Source organism: Narcine bancroftii, chromosome 5, assembly GCF_036971445.1.
Source record: "Narcine bancroftii isolate sNarBan1 chromosome 5, sNarBan1.hap1, whole genome shotgun sequence".
In the NCBI taxonomy this organism is placed as follows: Eukaryota; Metazoa; Chordata; class Chondrichthyes; order Torpediniformes; family Narcinidae; genus Narcine; species Narcine bancroftii.
The window spans coordinates 228,846,185-228,868,253 of NC_091473.1; the positions used below are offsets into that span (position 1 = coordinate 228,846,185).

Consider the following 22,069-nt stretch of genomic DNA (forward strand, 5'->3'; position numbering starts at 1 on the left):
TTCTGATATGATTTTTGTATAGTAACGTGTGATTGAGAAAACTTATTAGTGTTATCCCTATTGCGATTTCCCCTTGCTTGTGTTTCAATAAAGATGATTTCTGCATTCAGCCTGTGTCCAGCCCCACTTTTCTTTGAACCCACTGAGCCTTTCTCTTCCCACACACCAAGGAGGATCAGAGCCAGCACCACCAGGCTGAGGAACAGCTTTTTCCCATGGGCAGTGAGAATGCTGAGCGACCAAAGGCCCTGCTCACACTAATCATCTGAGATGCTCACAAGCCCCTTTTACATGGTCTTTTTAAGGCAGGAATATTGTGCCTTTATTGCACCACACTGTTCTGTGTAAAAGGTGTGAACACAGTATGGGGAGGGAGTCATTGTAGACCCACCTTTAAGCCGGTAGCGGAGGTAGTCACAGCCCCAAACCGAGCAGTCACACTAGACACTGTTGTGTTTAATGTCACGCCTCTTTTGCTTCCAGAATGCCGGCGTGTAAAATGACACACTGGAGCAATGTTATGCCAGCATTGTTTGGTTCAGTGTTTTTAAAAAAAAAATCAAAGCCAGCTTAATGACAGGTTTTCTTTATGGCAGTATTGCGGGATCCCTTGCAAAAAGGGCAATATTCATGAAGCAATATTTATTTGTACCTATGGATACCTGTCCTGCATATGTATAATTTGACTGCATGCATTTTATTTCTGGTTGTGAGTCTGCGTGCTTTGACTCAAAGACCAGAAAAACGCTGCTTCGTTGGGTTGCACTTGTGCCATCAGATGACTTAACTTGAAGATGTGTATGGAATTGTGGAGCCTACAGTTTTCACTGCAAGGCCTGCATGAGCATCCACCATTCACCATAGATTCAGAGCAGCTGCATGTATCAGTGAAATATGCTCTAGAAATCAGAGCATGAGTGATGTTCAAAGCCGTGTGAAGCTGATGTGTGTTTGTTTTTCCTGTTGAGAAGCACTGGAGGAAATCCTATGTTTTGTTTATACAGTGACCTGTTACAATGTTCCAGGTCTCATTTGCAAATCTTTCACTTCGGGTTGACTGAGGGTATTTATATTGCTGGTTCTTGAGCCCAGCTGTTTAGCACCCATGGCAATTTTTTCTCACAATATAACTCTGTGGAACTGCATTACATAAAATGCAGAGATCACTCGTGTCCAAACTGAAATTTCTGTTCACGTGTATAATGGGAGCCGTCATTTCTGCTTTGATACAGGAACAGTGTTGTAGCCGCACGCCTTGGTGTTCATGTACTTTAATAACTGTAGCTCACCTGCAGTGAGAATTCAACTGCAACATTTTAAAAGCTTCACACCTACCGTCAGAGAAAGTGGTAGAGATCAGTTCAATTATGACATTTAAAAGAAATTTGGACCGGTAAATGGATAGGAAAAGGTTCAATGGGACTAATTCAGATGGGCAGCATGGCTGGCATGAATGAATTGGGCCTAAGAGCCTGTTTTTGTGCTGTATAGCTTGATGACTCTGATCAAAATTAATATAGGTCGAGAACCGCTTATCCGAAGATCCAAAAAACAATTTTTTTTAGCGCCCACATAACGTTCCACGTGGGGCTCCGACGCTCTGTTTGCATTAAAATAACAGTTTATAAAAAAAAACTTTTGCTTCTGGCTGCGAAGATGCCAAACACAGCTGGGTCCGAGGCTTCGGCTACAGCTTGAGGTCAGCAACGACTACTCCATTCTCAACATCTGGCGCGGTGGTGTCTGCATCGAAGAAATCACCTCAGGGTCCTGGGCAGGAGCAGGGCTGCGATCGTGGACTGGCAGCATCGAGGTGTCGGGGACTGCCAGTGGCGGCGGGGGAGTGTTTTTCTTTTGATAAGTACAAACGTTATTTTATGTGAATTTTCCACTTGTGGCGCCATGTCGGTGCTCAAAAAGCCTGGCTTGTTATTGCTGTTTAATCGCTGATACAGGTATTCTGAAAAAAAAAATGTCAGGTCCTAAGCAATTTGGATAAGGGGTAACTTGGCCCGTAGCAGCAAATTTGAACATAGCATATAGAAGTATGAATAACATGTTTGTTGAGATTGTGCTTCAAGATGCTCTCTACCTTATTAAGTAGAATTGCAACATATTATTAAAATTACATCTGATGGTTATAAACCTTTGAATCTCAAGGTTGAGCTATTCCAGTTTACTCAGAAGCGTGTGCTGATAAACATCACCACTCAAGTTGAAGTGAGATTTCCATTTCTAATTTATTATGAGCAAAGTTTCAAGTTTGATACAATGCAGTTTAATTGTATTTATTTGTTAGGATATGAGTCTTACTAAGTAAAAATGCTTTGTTATAATGAAGGCATGATTGTTTATAGTGTTGCTTTCACCTCCAATCAAGTTAATTTATTTCAAAGTAGGGATGTGCTCTCAAAATAATGGGAGATTTCATGGTCTTCTTTAACAACCAGGAAAGGAAGGTATAAAACAAGATTTTCTCTCTTTCTCTGCAGGCAAGGGCCAGTGGCAATACCTGTTTATTCCCTAGTAAATCACGAAAATTCTTAGTGGGAGCGCTGCTGTGCGAATAATTCTGACACCAAGTCCACCGACTGTACAACAGGCTTTAATTAGCTTAAACTTGTGCACACCAGTCTCAGTATCTTGCCGGCTCCACATGTCTGACTGTTCCCTGAAGGAGCAGGTGGGGCCAGCCTCCCAGCTTGCCTACTTGCAGGTACAGTGGTTGCCTTCTGCAGGCGGCTGATAGGAGTGCAGCCAGTGCAGTGGTTGCGTCACCACATGTAGTTGAAGTAAAAAAACAAAATACTGGAGAAGCTCAGCAGGTCAAACAGTGTCCTTTATGTAGCAAAGGTGGAGATACATAACCAACGTTTCGGGCTTGAGCCCTTCATCATGGTATGAGAGAATGCCTTCCTCCTTCCAATGTGCTGCTAGATGCCAGAGAGTAGTGACATCTCTCTAAGCTGAGATAAATAATACCTGCTGTTGCCAGATTCCAGACGAAGGGCTCAGGCCTGAAATGCTGATTGCATCTTACTTCCTATGGTGGCTGTGTGTCCTGCTGAGTTTCTCCAGCACCTTTGTAAATTGCATTTGACCCCAGCATCTGCAGACTTTCTTGTGTAACTCCACAAGGAATCTTTGCATACTTTCTGGACATAAGAGAGAGTGTTGCTTACATGCATTTCAAAACATTGAAAGTCGCTCATTTTTGCACCCTTCCAACTAATTTCCTGAACTCGCGTGCACCAACAAGTAAACCCAATGTGAAACTTGAAAGTGATGCATAAATCATGTCCCAGCTTTGAAGGTTGCTTGGAAACACTGAACATGACAGCAAGTCGTCACGGTTAGCACAACGCTGCTACAGCACCAGCCCCTAGGACTGCCGTTAGAATCTGGCGCCATCTGTAAGGAATTTGTATCGTCTCCCTGGGTCTGCGTGGGTTTCCTCCGGCGCTCTGGTTTCCTCCCACAATTCAAAACTTACCTGGGCTGTAGGTCAATTGGGTGTAATTGGGCGGCATGTGCTCGAGGGCTAAAAGGGCCTGTTACCGAGCTGTATGTCTACATTTAAAATTTAAATTTAAAAAATTTAAATGACTTGACCTCTGCTAATTTCAACCTATTCACCGCCACCACCAATCTCTTCCCTGCCCATCACCTGCTTCTGCCCTCTCCCTCTCCCGGAGGGTTCTTTTGTGGATTTGAGTCAGGCCTGAGGAAGTACAACAGGAGTAGAAAACCCGAGGGCAAGGCCTCTCTTTGAATATTCCTTTGCGTATTCAGAGAATTAAGGATCAAGGTCAGTCCGAAGCAAAGGACAGTAAAAAACATGTTCAGCTTCATGAAAGTTCAAGCAAATTGTTCAGCAGATGTCAGTTGTGTTTAACGTCTGAACGAGCACCTCCATCAACCCTCAGAAGGCCCCATTGAATGCTAAAGGCAACGGGGAATGCTGAAACAATTCAATTGAGGGAAGATAAAAGCTTTAGTCCCCTCACTTCCCGTGCAGGTTCTTTCCTAATTTATGAATGGACGAGAAAATATGTCAGACTGAGTTGTTCTCTGGAGATAGAATTGGAATGGATTATCACCTGTTTGGCATGGTCGCTGCAATAAATGTTTTTCTAGAAACACGTGGAAAACAAATCAGCAGCTGTTTAATGTTTCGTGCGCTAACTGATTGCTTTTGGTTGAAAAGGCTCAGATTCTTTTCAAAGCATTCAATTAGAATGCCTGTTCTCCATTTGATGGGTGGAGTTATGGCTAAGATCAGTCACTGGTTTCAGATGATCAATGGCAAGAAAATGTAGAAACTTAAAGCGGAAAATTTTAAGTTGTTTTTCAAATGACACGTGAAGCATAAATTCAGGCACACCATTAAGAGCTGATTTGATGAAAGAAAGTTCCACTTTAAGCAACTGTTGTGTCTAATTGTCACCCAACTCGGGCTTCAATTTAAAAAAGAAGATAAAAGGTACATTATTACTTATAGCTATCCATGTAGCAGTTGAAGCTATTTCCAGTTCTTCGTAAATTAATCCAAATTGAATTTGTGCAGAGCCTCTGTGACATTTAACTTTGACATGAAGTGATGAAGTGTGTGCTATGCTGTGCGTGCTTCTGTTTCTCATTGACAGCTATTGCCCCTTAGACCTGCACACAATCAATGGCAGCATATAAAGTGTCTAGCTGTCTCCAAGTATTGGAAAAGCTTCTCACTGCTGCAAAGGGAGCATTGTCACTTTTGTGTTTCATTACACCCTGAGGAAAAACATTTCAGTGCTGAGTTGTGACTGACCGGAGTTTAAATTTTTGCTACTTGCTGTTGTTATTTTCCATGTCTGCTCCTTTTATTGACCCTTCTTGTGCTGAATCCAGTGTATCTGCTAGTGGACTGATAATCCAGTGGGTCTGTCAGCTGTGTAACTTGTAAGAAAACTCTGGTGGCTGGCACTGATCCGATTATGAATTGGGCCTGGTATTACCATTGAGAGACTGAGTGAGGGAAAGAACAATTCAATGAGGAAGCCGACAGGAGAGAAATAGATCAGCTCGTTGAGTGGTGTCATAACAACAATCTTGCACTCAACTTTAGCAAAACCGGGGTGGGGGGGGGGGGGGCATACAAAGGGCTCAGGCAGACATGTTTTGCTTGACCTCTTCATGAGGATTATCAAAAAGGCATTTACAATCTCAAAATAACAATTTTATTTCACTAAAAATGGATAAAGCAAATACCAAGAGACCAAGGCAGCAAAAAAAAAAGCCGAGGAAGTTTCTACTCAGCCGGGAACATCGAGCGAAACCCCGAAAGGGAGCAGCGTAAGAATGGCCTCTGGACCAGTGGATCCTGGTGGAGCTGAGAAGTCGGGACAAGAACTAAACATTATCCTGGCGAAAATGGAAAATTTGAGTAATCGATTTTCAGGCATCAAAACGGTTAATGAGAGATGTGTCTGAGAGGATATTACTGAAATATTAACAAGGATAGCGGGTGGCCTTCACGGACAACCCGGAGCTTTATCTTTTGGGTAACTTTATTGAAATAAGCAATAAATTAACTAAATTCCAAATTTCATTTGATAAAATAGCCTTAGCCATGGCTAAGAAATGTATTGCAATTATTTGGAAATCTGAGTCTCCTCTACATATAACATGACGGAGTGCTGAAAAAAAAATACAACTTAAAGAACAAATGACATATTTGTTAAGGTATGGCAGTCATATTTGGATCATATAGGGGCCCATTTATAACTATAATTACAATAATAGATGGTGCTTTAGTGTAAATACAAGTGACTTTTCCACATAGAATTTTTTATGGTTAATATAAATGTGAGCCCTAATGGTGTATGCATTTATATTACAAAAAGGTTGGGGTGGGGGTGGGGGGGGGGGGTTTGGTGGGTGGGAGGAGGGGTTGTTTTTATTTTTTGTCAGGAAAAAGTTTTTATACATATGTGTGTGTATATTGGAGAGTTTACTATGTATATTTATGGAAAAAAACCCAAGAATAAAATATTTAAAAAAACATTAGCAAAACCAAGGAGATGATTTTGGACTTCAGGCGGAACCTGTCCTAATAAAGGGGTCAGCAATGGAGAGTGTCAAGAACTTCAAATTCCTGTGTGTCAACATATCAGAATATCTGTTCTGTAGCCTCCATGTCGATGCAATCACAAATAAGGTTTGCCAGCGGCTATACTTTGTGAGGATTTTGAAGAGATATGGTATATCACCGAATACTCTCGAAAACATCTACAGGTGTACTTTGGAGATCATTCTGGCTGGTTGCATCACTGTCTGGTATGGAGGTGCCTATGCTCAGGACAAGAAAAAAACTTTGGAGGGTTGTAAACTCGGTCTGCGACATTGCTGGCGCCAGTCTTCACTCCATCGAGGACATCTACAAGAGGTAGTGTCTTAAGAAAAGCAGCCTCTATCCTTAAAGACCCCCACCACCCAGGCCAAGCCCTCTTCACTCTGCTACCATTGGGGAAAAAGATACAGGAGCCTGAAGATGAGCACTCAGTGCACAAAGACAGCCTCCTGAATGAAGAATGAACCACAGACACTACCTGCACTGTGATGTTGCGACAAAACAACAAATTTCATGACATGTCCGATTATGAATCCAAATATTAGTGCAATGGTTAAACAGGAGGTATAGAAATCTAAGAAGCAATTCAAAAGCAGGAGAGAAAGAATCAGAATATAGTTGAGTAGAGTTAACTGTCACTGTGATTCAATATGATAGGAACTTTTAGCACTGACTACCGCTGGGAGATGCATAGAGCAGAGATCAACTCACTGTAGAAAACAAGGAGAAATTTAATAAAAGGTTACTCCAATCTGTCCCAATAACTGGCTGCAGAGAACAATTGAACAGAGAACATATTCATCTTGATCAGTCTGAGTGAACAATTTGTGACAGATGAAATGTGGTATGTGGCATGGGAAACCTGAAGAGAGAAATACACTTTATTTTATTGTTTTTTTTTGGTCATACAGCATGGTTACAGGCCATTTTGACCCATTAACCCCTGCCGCCCAATTATACCCAATTGACCTACAACCCCCGGTACATTTTGTACAGTGGGAGGAAACTGGAGCCCCTGGGGAAAACACAAGCAGACACTGGGAGGATGTTCAAACTCCTTACAGTCAACATTATGTATAAATATGATTCCAGATGATTTTGTCATGTAATAAAACAGAAAATGTGATATATGAAATTTCCTTTAGTCTACTGTAAGGCAGACAAAGATTCACTATCTGTAGAAATTGCCCAGTGCCCCTTAGAGTCAGAGAAGAAACAAAAGAAAGTCCCCCCTCTCCCCCTCAACACCACCAGTGTCATTGAGTGTCCATGGATTTGCTTCCAGCACACCCACGGCCTCCATAGCCATGGAGGCTTCAGTCCAAACCATTAGCCACCCAAGTTCCAGTTGCAAACCTGTGACACCATCAGGAAGCCTAGGCACCCTCTCGGATCCTAGTTCCAATACCTGGTGACCCTTCAGCCAGACTCCAGCAGTTCGCAGCCTGGTGTGAGTCTGTTGTCCACCGACACTAGCAGCCTGCCACTTGTGTGGGTTCCTGGCATCACCACAGACCTCCGCCGGTGTGTTATTCAGCCTCAGAGCCCTTTGCTGGTTTGCTACCATGGTCACCATTCCATGGGTCATCTCCTTTGCCTCTTCTCCTCAAACGGACGTCTCCTAGTGCCCTGCACCAGTCTCTGCTTCCCTGGATTCTGCAACCCCTTGTGGTTGCTGCTATACACAGGTACTGCCACCTTGGGCCCAAAACCCGTGGTCGCAGTATTTTAAGATAGCCACTATCGGCTCCTTTAATAGGCCGTTTAAAGCCTGTACAGAGTCGAAGGTGGTTGGGCCCTGCAGGGGAGTGCTGTCTGTGCTCTCTGCTCAACGGGTCGGTGCAAGCAGTAGCACTGCCATTACAGTAGCTCCAGCAGTGTGCACATAGGGACTACATTTTGTTGATGTAGGATCTGCCATATGTTTTTCTCAAGGAGGTGGTGGATTGGGACAGGCAAGTATTAATGTTGAGCGTAGCTGCTATTTATTATTAATTATCCATCGCTTTGAGACTAACTGCCCCTAAAATGTTTGTTGAATACACATTTTAACACTTGGCCTGCCTCGCTGATAGTTCACCAGTCACATGAAACACCACCTCAAGCAACCGGAAAATTCAATTATCCATCATCTACCAATCCCCATACAGTAGATTGCTAGCCCTTTATTGTTGCTCGGTCTAAATGCAGGAACTCCTAGTCCAGCAGGACTGAGAGGACCTTCAGCCGAAGGACTGCAGGAGTTCTCAAAGCAGCTCATCATCACCTTCCTGAGACGGGGATGCCAGTATTCCCTTTATTCTGAAATACATTAATAAATAAACAAAACAATTCTGCTCCAACAAGAAATGGGACATTGTAGTCAAATTTATTGTCACCTGATTGCACAAGGCCAACCCAACGAAACTGCATTGTCCAATCCTCGCTGCAAAACATGTAGACACACAACTAGACAACACATACAAACAATACATAAGCACAAGAAGTAGTTCATTGATACAAATAAATAAGTAAATATTATTTTGTAAATTTGAGAATCTTTAATGGATAGTGTGAGTAATTTCTTTGGTCGTTCAGTATTCTCACTGCCCCTGGGAAGAAGCTGTTTCTCAGCCTAGTGGTGTTAGCTCTGATACTTTGTTCCTCTTTCCAATGGGAATAGCTGAAAGATGCTGCATGCAGGTTGGAAGAGGTCCTCCTTGATTTTGCACGCCCTTTTCAAACAATGGCAATGAATTAATGGTTATGGGGAAAGGCAGGTAGGTGGAGCTGAGTCCAAGGATAGATAGGTAGTGCCATCTTCTCCAGACACCTCTGGTCCCGTGGCCAGTTTAGGCAGAACATCTTGTTCTCTGAAAGGAGAAAGGGACCTGGATGATGAGATAAAACAAACAAGAAGAGTTTAAACCATTTGAATCTGATAAGGTTGGAAGGTTTGAGAGATGAGGAAAAAAATGTGAAAGGGATTATATAGAATTTATTCTTTCCATAATCCTAAATGATTTTCAATCCTCTTGGGTGGCCGAGTCTATGATTATCTGGGACCCTCCAAATGATTCAGCCTGGAAAGATGGTATCTGGAAGGACTGGCTGCTGTGTCTGGAGCTGCCTGCCACCTTCTGTTGCAAAAGAGAGCATTTAAGTGGCTCCAAGTGTGGGGTGAGTGAGTGAGCATTGAAACAGTGGTAGAAGGATGAGTTCAGATGCATAGCTGGGTTTTGTTGCTGGTTCTACTCATTCATCTTCCGAGATTATTAAACTTTTCCCTGCACTATAACTGGCCCCATCCCTATTGGCGTTTGTCTCCCTTGCTACCTTTTCCACTGACATTTCTCTGTGCGTGCGTGTGTGCACTTCTAGCCCAGTGTATTTTGATCTGTTTTACTCAATAAATTATGCTAAGTACAGACAATCCATAACATCACACTTTTAATATCTTTATTTATTTCTATTTTAGCACAAGACTAGTTTTTTTTTTCTTGTGCTCCTTTCCAGATGGCTTTGGGGCTTCTATTTCACATAGTTTTACAAACCAATGTGTCTGCCAAAACAAAATTTAATCACTGTACAATGTATCTATGCGTAAAATCAGAAAAGCATTGTCACAGTATTTCGTTTTGAATATTAGATCACCTTGCCCTGATTTATTCTCAACTTAAATTGAAACACCGCCAGGTGTGGACTTGGGTTTCCACAACACCAAAATGAGGAGTTTGTATGTGGCTTCTTTACTGCAGATGGAGCAATGGGCAATATTAGTTATATTTCTGGTTCTTTCCATTGAATGGCTGCTCAAAATAAGTGCAAGCATTACGATACGAAGAGTCAAAAATTTAATACAGTAGCTTAGTATTAATGTGAGGTTATTTTTTTGATGTTATCAGGGCAATCAGTCATTTCTATTCTATTTTTCACTGCTTATCTGTCCTCGGTTCTCACATTTCGGGCATTACCAGTCTCCCGTTCAACCACAAAAGCCAAGTGAATTTCCATTTGTTTCCCCCCTTTGAGATTGGAAAATAATTTCAAAGGGTGGAAAGGATTGTAGCCTTTCTGCTGTGAACTGCACTACCTGCCTCTTTTTTTATAAAAAAAAGAGGGGCTCTTGTGTTTCTCCTTCTTGAAGGCCTGAGCTCCTCACTGGAATTTGATGCTGACAGTCAGGAATTGCCCAGTTGTGCAGTGAGGAGGCATGCTGCCTCATACCCCAAGTTCAATCCTGACCCCAGCTCCTTGTCTGTGTGGAATTTGAATGCTCTCCTTGTGATGATGTGGGTTTCCTTCAAGTGCTCATGTTTCTTCCAACACTGCAGATGTGTGGGCTAGTTAGAAAACACAAGAATGTCAGAAATAGGAGCAGGCCCGTCAAGCCTGCTCCGTCATTCAGTGAGATCATGGCTGATCTGATGATAGGCTTATCTCCACCTACCTGCCTTTCCCCTGTATCTCTTAATTCTACCATGTAAAAATCTATCAACCTTGTCCTAAATATATTCACTGAGGTCATCTCCACAGCTTCAATGGACTGCCAATGCCACAGATTCACCACCCTCTGGGAAAAGCAGTTCCTCCTCATCTCAGTCCTAAATCTACTGACCTGAATCATGAGGCTAAGTCCCCCAATTCTCATCTACCCCACCAATGGAAACATCTCACCTATCTCTATCTATGGCTTTCATAATTTTATCTGTTTCTATAAGATCCCCTCTCATTCTTCTAAATTCCAGTAAGTACAGCCCCAGATGACTTGATCTCTCCTCATAGGCTAACCCCTTCATCTTTGGAATCAACCTGGTTGGTTAATTGGTCACTATAAATTGCACCACGAGTGTAGGTGAGTGGTCGGATCTCAAGGGAGTTGATGGGGATGTGAGGAGAATTCAATAAATACAGGATTAGTGTAATTGGTTGCTTGATGGCCAGTGGAGGAATGGGTTGGCTGATGGACTTCTTTGGGTGCTTTATGATCTCCGAGTAGGTTAGACTCCAGTACCTGATTAATGTCACGGTTACTTGCATTGTCCTGAAGTCTGTTCACTACATTTCCAAGTTTCATCTGCAAGCCCAAGTTAATCATTTTTATTCAAAACCACTTTTTATCCAATTTAAAAAATAGACTTGTGTTCAGATTTATTGTCAGAGTACATACATGATATCACATGCACTCCTGAGATTCTTTTACCTGTAGGTGAGGCTGAATTATCACTTATTGGCAGTGCAAAAAAAAAACTGTACACATGTAAACAAACTGACTGAGGGAAAAAATTCAATAAAGTGCAAAAGTAAGAATCATTAAATGAGTCCCTGATTGAGTTTGTTGTTGAGGGGTCTGACAGTGGAGGAGCAGCAGCTGATACTGAACCTGGTGGTGTAAATCTTGAGGCGCCGATTTCCTCTTTCTGGTGGCAACAGTGGGACCAGACTGTGTGCTGGATAATGTGGATCCTGATGATTGTTGGTGGTCTCCAACGTCAGTGTTTCCCGTAGATGTTCTCAATGGTGGGGAGGGTTTTGCCTGTGATGTCCTGGGCTGTGTCCACTACCTTTTTGCAGGGGTTTGCATTCAGGGGCATTGGTGTCCCCATGCCAGACCATGATGCAGCTGGTCAGCACACTTTCCACCACACCTCTGTAGAAATTTGCCAGGGTTTTGATGTCATACCAAACCTTTGCAAACCCCTGAGGAGGTAGAGGCACTGATGTGCTCTCTTCATGATGCCATTAGTGTGTTGGGTCCAGGAAAGATCCTCTGAGATAGTGACTCCCAATAACTTAAATTTGCTAACCCTCACTTGACCTCGAATGATTTCTGAGCCCAAACTGCTATGCATTTCTAACCTATGTGCTTCAGTTTTGCTGATGTCAACTTTATGGATATTAAATGCCCTTTGGCATCCATAAATATGTAATTTATCTTATTAGTCTCATCTTCAATTTTCTATTTCTCATCAAAGACCTTAATTGTCTCACTTAGGAACAACTCACATTTGAAAAGACTATATAAATCTTCATTTATTAACCTATATTTTTCCAAGTACCAAATAACTTTGTCTCTGAAGGTTTCTTCAACTCCGAAGTTTGGGTCATCGGTCAGTATTTGATGATGAATCCAATGCTAGAGGTTCCAACCCTCAGAATATGTGTGAAGTAAACATGGTTTAAAAAAAACACCTTGGTATCTGGCACCAATAGGGATTGGTAGATGCTGAATAAGTGATTTTTCCAGTTGCTTGAGACTGTGTGTTGCATGATTGGCGAACTAACAGCGAGGTGCGCCAATTTTAAACTTCCATATTTTTTACCTATTTATTTTCTACGACTTTTTTTGCCATTCATTTGAGGCTGCTGGTGCCTTGAATTCCAGATAACAGGGGTTTTACTAATTCTACTGATTGAATGAGATATAAATGATGCCATAAGACTGGAATGATTCTTTTAGGTTTCTGGATGATTTTACTCTCGATCATCAGATGTTAGTTATGAATTTTCTGGTGTTACAATAGGTTTGATGACTGGGTGAAGCCCTTCCCATGCTCGGAGCAGGCAAACAGTCTTGCTCTAGTGTGAACTCACTGGTGTTTTAGTAGGTTGGGTGACTGGGTCTGCAGAGAAAGGAAACCATAGGTACGGGCCAGGTCAGTCAGAGCTGAACTACATGAATACTACCAGGAATTGGGTCCAGAATTTGCATAGGTGCGATGGCAGACCTCCTGTGACAGGCCTCTTTCTGAATGATTCGGGGATCCAGAACCAAGGATTCATTGGATATGGGGTCGTGATCTCAGGTTCATGGCTGGGCAATGTACCCTACAGCCACAAAGGTTACAGGGGTGCCGGAGGTGGTGACATTGGAGCAGTTTTTAATTTTAGACTTGCAGTAGAGTCCCAGTCACTACAGCCCTAGGAACGGAGCATCCGGAGGAATCACCCAAAGACATGAGGAGAATGTAAAAGCTCCTTACAGACACTGCCGAATATGGACCTGGGTCGCGAGCGCTGTTTTAGCATTGTGCTAATTACTATCCTATCCATGTCCAAGGCAGCGAGATCCCCGGCTACTCAATTTCTCTGAAGGGGCATCCTTTTGTTTATAAATCAGAAAATCTGCAGACGTTGAGATTGTAGTGCAGTATATAAAAGTGCTGGAGAAACTCAGCGGGTCATGCAGCATCTAATTTTCTAGCTTGTTATTGTTTTCCTTATTATTATGTTTATGGAAGTTGTAGAAGATCAAACCCATGGTTATGATTCATTCTTTCATCACATTATAAACCTAAAGCCTGTCGTCCAGAAACTTGAACTCCATAGGGTGTGTTGGGCTTGTAAATTCTCTTTCTACTTACTATGACAGACAAATATTTCTAGAGTCTAGATTTGCCAGTAATAGTTTGTTGGTAAATGATGGATACAACAATCCCAGACAGAGAAATAGTCAAGAGTTTTTAATATTTTTCAAGCACAAAAGCTTCATATTTTGCCTGACAACATTCTCTGCTTTAAAATAAACATCTGTTTAACGAGGTCCTGTCCCCTGGATCGCAACCAGACATTGCATAATTGCAAGCTTGGAAATAATGGGGAAATGTAGACTGTATGAGATGAAGCAAACTTTTAAAGCTTTCATCAGGATTGAGCGACTGTACAATGAATCAAATATTTGAATAGCAGTTGTTCAGGCATCCTGTGTGGGATCATAAACTGTAACTCTTATACTCATGACAAAATTATTATAAGTCAGTGTTACCAGTAAGATGGCCTAAGGTTAGTTACTTCATGCAATTTTCTTGTGATTTTTTTTCCTCTGTCAGTCTTTCATCCTCCTTTCAACTCCTCTAAGAGACTTGTTGCTTTGAAACTTCAAATGCTCGTCGGTAAGGTAAAATATTCTGAGTGCATGAAATTGTAGCTGCTTTGAATAGGTTAAGAACTGAGAGGCTGTTCTCCTGAGCAAATGGTTCAAAGACCAGGGAACACACATTTGTACTAATGGGCCAAAGGTACATCCAGGGGTGGAGTGCTGCCGGAGCTCACCAGAGCTCATGGGGCCACTCCAGGCACTTCCTTGTTGCCATTTTTGGTGAGCTCTGGCACCTAAAAAGTTAGGCCTGCACCCCTGGGTATATCGAAGCTATGAGGAAAAATGATTTTAAGTGGAAGGCATTGTCTGTGAAAAGAGTGGGAACAGTCCTTCACTCTGTTCACTGCAATAGTAAGGACTTTGCAGTGGCCAACCATTTTAATTCCACACACCCCTCCAAACCAACATACCTATCCATGGCCTCAAGCACAGCCAAGGCTACCTGCAAACTGGAGGAATGGCACCTTATATTCTGTCTAGGCATTCTCCAACTAGATGGCATTAACATTGATTTCTTCACTTTCTGTCAAACCCCTCTCCCGTCACTCACTTTCCCTATCCCTCTCTCTCCTTTCCTCCAGTACCCTACCCTCTTTCTTTCCCTCACCTATCAGAGAGCTACCCTCTTCCCCATCACCTCATTTTTTTTTCCATTCTGCCTTTCCACCAATATCAACTTTTGACCTCTTGCCTGTTAGCATGTGCCCCTCCCCACCCCCCGGGCCCTTCCTCCTCCTCTCTCCTCCCTCCTCCTTTTTATTCCGACATCTGCCTGTTTTTAATGTATACCTGACAAGGGGCCCAGGCCTGAATCATTTGTTGCCCTTTACTTCCTGTTGGATGCTGTGTGATCTGTTAAGTTTCTCCAGCATGTTTGTGTGCTGCAAACCATCTGCCAGGCAGGTTTTCAAAAGGGAATTGGACTGGTACTCAGTTCAGGGAAAGGGCCACACATCTGAAATGCTGCTGCTGTTTTGTATAGGCTGGCAGACTTGCTGAGGTCGTGAAGCATTTTATTTCAGATTTCCAGTATCTGCAGATTTTTTGCTTGAGAAAGTAATGGACTCCACGTGGACCTGATGGACTCAACAGTCTACCTCTCTAATGTAATCATTCAATCCCTGATCATGCTCATCAATTGTATTACTGTTTATGTAAGTTGCCGGGCCAGAGTAATACATTAAGTCCAGTTGTTCTCATTGTACATGGGCTTAGTCACAAGTGTTATTCAATAATGAACAGAAAGAGGAAGCTTAAATAATTTGCCCTCTACCTACTGAGTCAAAGAGGATATTTGTCACTCCCTTACCACCTCCGCAGTTGAGTTCTGCACAGATGGAACATTACACTTTCTGAATTGTACAAGTCACAGAGATTCGCAGTCCCATATAATTTTACATTAGACGATTCAGCATTGCTATCAGTAATTGTTGGAAAGCTTTAAAATTAAGTTAGCAGGTTTCACTGCCACCTTGATTAGGTTTTAGTTAGAAAATTCAAAGAAAAGAAAACCATGGTTTTTTTTTTAATAGAAACATTGAAGATAGGATTAGGCAATTTATTTATTCAAGGCTACTCTGCTATTTAATGCTGATACAGATGGTCTCTCTCAATACCAGACTCCTGCTCTGTCACAATACCCCTGATGCACTTTGTGTCATTTTAATGCAAAGAAAGTTGTAGTTCTGTTTAAATACTCTATCTGATATGTTCTGATGTATCCATGACTAATTTTTGGAGCTTCAATGTTAATTGAGTTAAATTAGTTCAAACTAATTTTTGCATGCTGGCATTTCATTCCATTTAACCCTTTAGTGCAGGGGTGTCAAACTCAAATTCACGGAGGGCCAAAATTAAAAACTTGGACTAAGTCGAGGGCCGAACTAAATATTTATTGAAGTTTTTCAACAACATCTGCATGTTTTCTCTTCTTTCAACATATGTAATGTTAAACTTTGGGATATAACTTTAGGAGGATAATGTTACAGGTCAGGAGTAGGTAGCTCAAGTTCACCCTTTGCTTGACCTGAGGGAAACCTATTTGGTCCCTGTGGAGATGTAGTCAGCATTCACAGGCTGTGTCCATTTTGGCCTGCATCAGGACTCAGCATTTCCTGCTCACTCCTCAGGCTCTAGGCCTCTATTCACCCTCGACCCACCATCCCTCTACCTGACCGGTCCTTTACCCAACCTCTACTCATCCCTCACTCCACTCGCTCTGCCTCAACCCACCCCATCCTATACACGCCCCTCTACTGCCTCTCCCCTCAACCTGTTCCTCCCTCTACCCGTCTCTCACCCTCTAATCACCCCTCCCCTACTCGCCCTGCCCCTCCCCTTTTACCTCTTCCCTATCCACCCCTCCTTCTACTCATCCCTCCTTCTAACTTCCCCTCACACCACCATAACTTCCTCTGCCCATTACTCCTCACCTACACCCTCTGCCCACCCCTGCTTACCCACCCACTCAGGCCCAGCGTGCTGCCAATCAGCCTTTGCGGACAGCCACCATCTCTCTCTTCATGTGCAGGGCTGAACCAGCCATCCCTGGGGTCCGCGCGGGTGCAAGCGCTGAAGGCCGTGGCGACCGGGATAAGTGCGCTCGCGCTGTGGAAGGGCCAACAGGTGCCAGTCACGCGGGGCTCGTGCTGCCCGGGGGTCGTGCGCAGCCTGCCATGCCCATCGCGCCGACAGGAAATCACAGGCGCTCGCCAATCCGCCGCACCGCTCGACAGGTGGGAGAAGTGACTGGTTGTGCGGGGAGCCTTCCAACTGGCTTGCCGGCTGATGACGTCGACAGACTTCTCGTGTTACAATTTCTCGTGTTACAATGGAGAAGGATGTGCAATGAAGGGGGAGGATGGTGGGGGTGACATTACCAAAAAACAGCATCGGCTCTCGCTGCAGGGTGGGCCACCTCTAATACATTTTTGAAATGATCTTGCGGGCCATATATAATTATATCGGGCCAGAGTTTGACATGTGTGCTTTTGTGTCTGCACAACCCCCTCATTTTTTTTTGGTATTCTTCACTTGCTCTTTTCCTTTAAAAATAAGCATTATTTTCAATTTGAGATACCACTGCTGGTTAAGTTTTGGCCTTTTACTTATGGACTCTATCCTGATTGTGCGGTTGCAGCGATTGGAGGAAGAGGTCAGAGTGGGCATGATGGAGATCCAAAGTACTTGATTTCTCTTAGCCCATGTTCAAAAAATTTAGATATCCTTTTAACACTTCCGGGCTAGCTACTGCCTCCCCAACATTTCTCTGACAATGTAGTGAATGTTGATTGTTCCACTGAGTATTACAGTTCTATATATGTCACAGGGCTCCAACTGTTGCCCTATTTATGACAGCCATTGTTGCTGTATTTATGAGCCCTGCTAAGTTCACAACTGGATTAAATTAGGCTCATGACCTGATCTTAAAGAGAAGGGCTTTGGCAAGTGGATGAATTATCAAGGCACAGAAGGTGATGGACCTATAAGTACCATGGGCAGCAATGACATTTTTAAATGTTTGGAAAACAAATTGGACATACAGGTCGGTAACAGGCCATTTCAACCCACGAGTCCATGCCACCCATTAACCTACACCCTAGTACATTTTTGAATGGTGGGAGCCCCCAGAGAAAACCCACACAGGCACAGAGAGAACATGCAAACTCCTTACGGACAGTGCAAGATTTGAAACCAGGTCCAGTTCCCATCGCTGATGCTGTAAAGGGATCACACTAACCTCTAGGCCAACCATGCCGCACCTAATGGTGGGTCGAAAGGCCTGTTTTTGTGCTGTATGATTCCATCTAGAAAATAATTTGATCCATTTCAAAGCACCATCAAGTGTCAATTTTAGCAAATTAATTTGGCAAACAAAATGCATGAGATATATGATTCTGAAGCATCACAATGTTGGGTATCAAGTGGATGCAGATAAGGCATACTTGCTCTAAGACAAATGGATTTTCTAATGTACCACGGTAGATTGTTAAGAATAACGTGCTGCAAAGCAATGCTTTTTTTCTTAACATTTAATTTTTGCTCTTTCAGATGTTGACGAATGTGTTGAAGGAACAGATAATTGCCATATTGATGCGATCTGTCAGAACACCCCAAAGTCTTATAAATGTATATGCAAGTCTGGTTACACAGGAGATGGCAAACAGTGTGAAGGTATTGTAATCCTGAGCTTTATGAAATTCATGGAGCATTACCATCTATTAAACAACGCTTGGTCTTTTTTCATTTCTTGCATTAGCATTAGGGATATTGCAAAGAACGTTCACATCATTTTAACCCTGCCTATTGTGTGTATTTCCTGCAATGGGTGAAGTCAAAATCAAGATCAAGCAGAAACTGTTTTCACATAATTGGAAATATTGAAACAGAGAGCTGCTGTTTGAAAAGCATGACCACAGTTACATTCTGCAATATGAATGAATAATAGTGTCATTTCCTATATGTGCGTCATTATTACACAAAAGCTTTTTTTTAGTTGTCATTCACACACTACTTTTCCATGGATGGCTGTTTTGAAATTGTGGATGCATTTCTGCTTTTTAAATATCTCCATATTTTAAATTGAAATATGTCTTTTTTTTCTGATTTGTAAATTCTCCAATAATAATACGTAGAATGCCAAGTATTTTAAAATTTGGAAGCCTTATTATGATGCTATCATGGAAAAATTCATCGTTGATTTGGATTGTGCAAAAACAGTAAAAATCATTATGCTTTGGAGAGAAGTAAGTGACTTCAGCCACTCATCATTTCCCTTAGGTTGACTCCCTGTTCAAGTGGAACTCTCTGTTAATCTGTGCTAACATTGTTTCCCATATATAGACAAGATTCTAGGATAGGAAATTCTAGAACTGCAAGGTGTTCTGGGCCATTGTCATATCAGCCTTGCTCTATGGATGTGAGAGGTGGGGCCCCTATCAGTCACTTACATCAGCTTGACCAACTGCAGCAGCATCATCACCTATGTTCTTTGATGAAGACCACCTGGTGAGACAAGGTCGAGGTCCTTTCTTCAGGCAGAAGGCCTGCAGTTTCAACCTTGGTGATGTCAGCCCAACTGCGCTGGGCAGAACTTGTCAGAAGGCCTGATGAAAGACTGCCCAAGGACATCTTGTACGGCCAACTGTGCAGGCGTACCCAAAAACGAGGCCAGTGACTATGGTAACAAGGGTGTTCTGCACAGGAGCCTCTGGAAAGCTGACGTGGGAGGATCCGGCTCAAGATCGCTCGCAGTGGAGGGACGCCATCAGAAATGGTGAGGATGTTGCTGAGAAAAAGCTCAAAGAGGCAACAGAGGAAAGGGCCAGGAAATGTCACAACAGAGCTTCTGTCCCTGTTACCCCACCTCACTTCACCTCACCAAGTATGTGGCAAGCAGGGCCTGTCAAGGATCGGCCTGTACAGCCACTCCAGGACAAATTCTGCAATCTGACTGAAAGGAACCACCCATCATCCTACAGAATGGATAACCAGAAGAAGTTGATTCTAGGTTATGCTTCTCTTTATTAATCTGTGTTGTATAATTATTACACTACACAAATGTAGTTCTGTTCATTGGCAATAATTCCATTTCAGGCATTTAAAAAAAAAAAGAACTGAATCACGAGAAATGCCAATACAAGTTTATCTGAATCACGAGTTCCAAATTAATCTTAAGAATCGTTGATAAAGTTTTGAAAATGTCTTTCCAGAATCTCTTTCTTGGTTTTTCTTGTGATTCAGATAAACATATCGGCTTCTCAGGAAAAAGGTTTTAGCTTATACCATGTTGATAGCTGGATGAGAAATTTTATTGAAATGGAAAGATGATCATCACCTACTCGTACACAGTGGATAAATTACGTGATGACCTATTTAAGTTTAGAGAAAATTAGATATCATATCAAAGACAAAGTTTCAATTTATGAAATTGTGGGGTCCATTATTAGAATTTTTTTTATAATTGGAAGAATTAACAATTATTCAATGTTCTAGTTGTTCATTGCCTGTTCTCTGGGGGTGGGGGGGGGGTTGCCAGTGGTTCCACATTATTGATTTTTCTTTTATTAATTCAAAAGGTAAACTTGATTAGAGAGAGAGGTTAAATTAGAGTTAGCTTTAGCTTTTAGTTTTTTTCCCCTTTATTCTATACAAGTTATTTCAATAAAACCAAACATGGTTGTGTGAATCAATTTAATTAAATGTTTTTGAGATATTCCAAGCAATCATTGATTTCTATTTTGTTCCACTGGCCTTTTTTCTTGCATGCTTACTTGTGTATAAATGAATTATTATGTAATTGTCAATTTTGTATTTATGCTTATATGTTAAACTTAATAAAAAATATTTTACAAAGAATAAAAAACTGTACTTCAAACCCAAGTTTTAAAAAACATTTTAAATTAATAAATATTTGTGCTAATGCTAGTCAATAATGTAAGATGGAGGAATTATTGCTCAGACTGGTACATGAGCATAAATCTATCACCAGAGAGAAGGGACCTACAGCATTTTGAACAAGTTTTTCACCTGGAGAATAGAACATTACAGTTCAGGCCCTTCATCCCACAAGTTGTATTGATCTATATATACCATAAAATTCTCCCTACCTCATAACCTATTTTTTTTTCTTTCATCCATTTGCCTGTCTAAGAGTCTCTTAAATGCCCCTATTGTTCCAGCCCTGGCAATGCATTCCAGACACCCACAACTCTCTCTGTAATAAAAAAAAACCCTGATATCTCTCCTAAAATTTCCTTCCTTCATCGTGGCATTTCAGTTTAAGGGTTCAGAGACACTGCATCATGGTTCCCCAAAAATTATCGCACCCTTCCAGCATCTTAACAAAAACAAATCCTCTGTACTTCGAGAACTGTGGAAATGAATTGTTTTTCTATTTAAGGTCCGAACTAAGCAAGCAAGTCATTACAAATGCTTTTTTTTCTTTGTCTATTTATTTTTTGTTGAATTATATGCTGATTCCTGTATTTACAATCAGTGAAATTTCACCTTTTGTAGAAAAACAATAAATTGTGGCCTCCATGCGAAAATTCCATTCTATGCTCCTCTGTCCAAATCTGTTCTGACAGAATAGAAGATTTCTTTGTGTTTGAAAATGGAATAGCTTACAGTTGATGCAAGTATGTACAGTATGGAATATTTTAGATTTTTTTAATGTTTCTAGTAATCATCGAGGAGGACAGTTGCTGACAATTCAGGATGATGGAACAAGAGTTGATGATTCTGATTAAATGCAGCTGTTTCCAATCTATTTTGAATATTAAAGAAGGTCCATGATGGGCATCTGATGGTGAATGCTTGTTATTGCATAAATTAAACAAAGGAGTTAAAATGTGAAGCAAATTGTGAGAACTGTCCCAAGAGAAATACAAGTCTCCTGTTTTAATTAAAATGACTTTCTGTTTGTTTTGATAAACTTATCCCAGAAATGAATTGTCTTCCAGATATTGATGAATGTGACAATGAGTACAATGGAGGGTGTGTCCATGAATGCATCAATATCCCTGGAAATTACCGCTGCACATGTTACGATGGATTCAAGTTAGCACACGATGGCCATAACTGCCTTGGTAAGTCCCTTCAGAAATCTACTAATTTCATCCAACAGTGTCTGCTGTGGAACTAACCCATCAAATGTTTGCAACCCCAAAGAAACAAAAATTATTTATATTTTTAACTGAAGAAAGTAATTGCAGATAGCAAAGTATCACGAAGTAAAATGGACCGTCTTATGGTCGTTAAATTGTATGCATCAAATGAAGATACATTATGAATATAAATATTCTAGAAGCTTTGTTGGAAAGCCTTGTGGTCAATTTGTGCTCCAGGTGTTGTAGATCTTGAGCAAACCTGGTGCTACTCTGATGGAATTGACTTCACTGTTGTGAAGACTCCCTCTCTCTATCTTCTTGCTGGATGGGTGTCCTTCTTGTGAAGGGATCACTGTTCTAGCTCTAGTTAGCTGTTTTGTTTTTGGATATTCAAGTTATTGGTGTACATCTCTCCTTCCGACATGTTTTGCTTCGAATCCTTAAAGGAGCAGTCCCTGCTGGTTGTTAGTGTGTCTATAGCTAGATATTGTG

The 22,069-nt window shown here is 41.7% G+C and overlaps 1 protein-coding gene across 3 annotated transcripts in view; it reads left to right on the forward strand.

Moving 5' to 3' along the window:
- Nucleotides 1–22,069, forward strand: part of LOC138765004 (signal peptide, CUB and EGF-like domain-containing protein 3) — a 263,706-nt gene that overhangs the window by 42,263 nt on the left and 199,374 nt on the right. Inside the window, exons 2-3 of one of the 3 annotated variants that reach the window (XM_069941598.1) lie at nucleotides 18,018–18,140; nucleotides 21,431–21,556. In XM_069941598.1, the coding sequence (XP_069797699.1) occupies nucleotides 18,018–18,140; nucleotides 21,431–21,556 (249 nt within the window). Of the gene's footprint in view, nucleotides 1–18,017; nucleotides 18,141–18,893; nucleotides 19,477–21,430; nucleotides 21,557–22,069 lie in introns of those variants that run through there. The other 2 variants (XM_069941597.1, XM_069941599.1) reach the window with 2 other exon arrangements.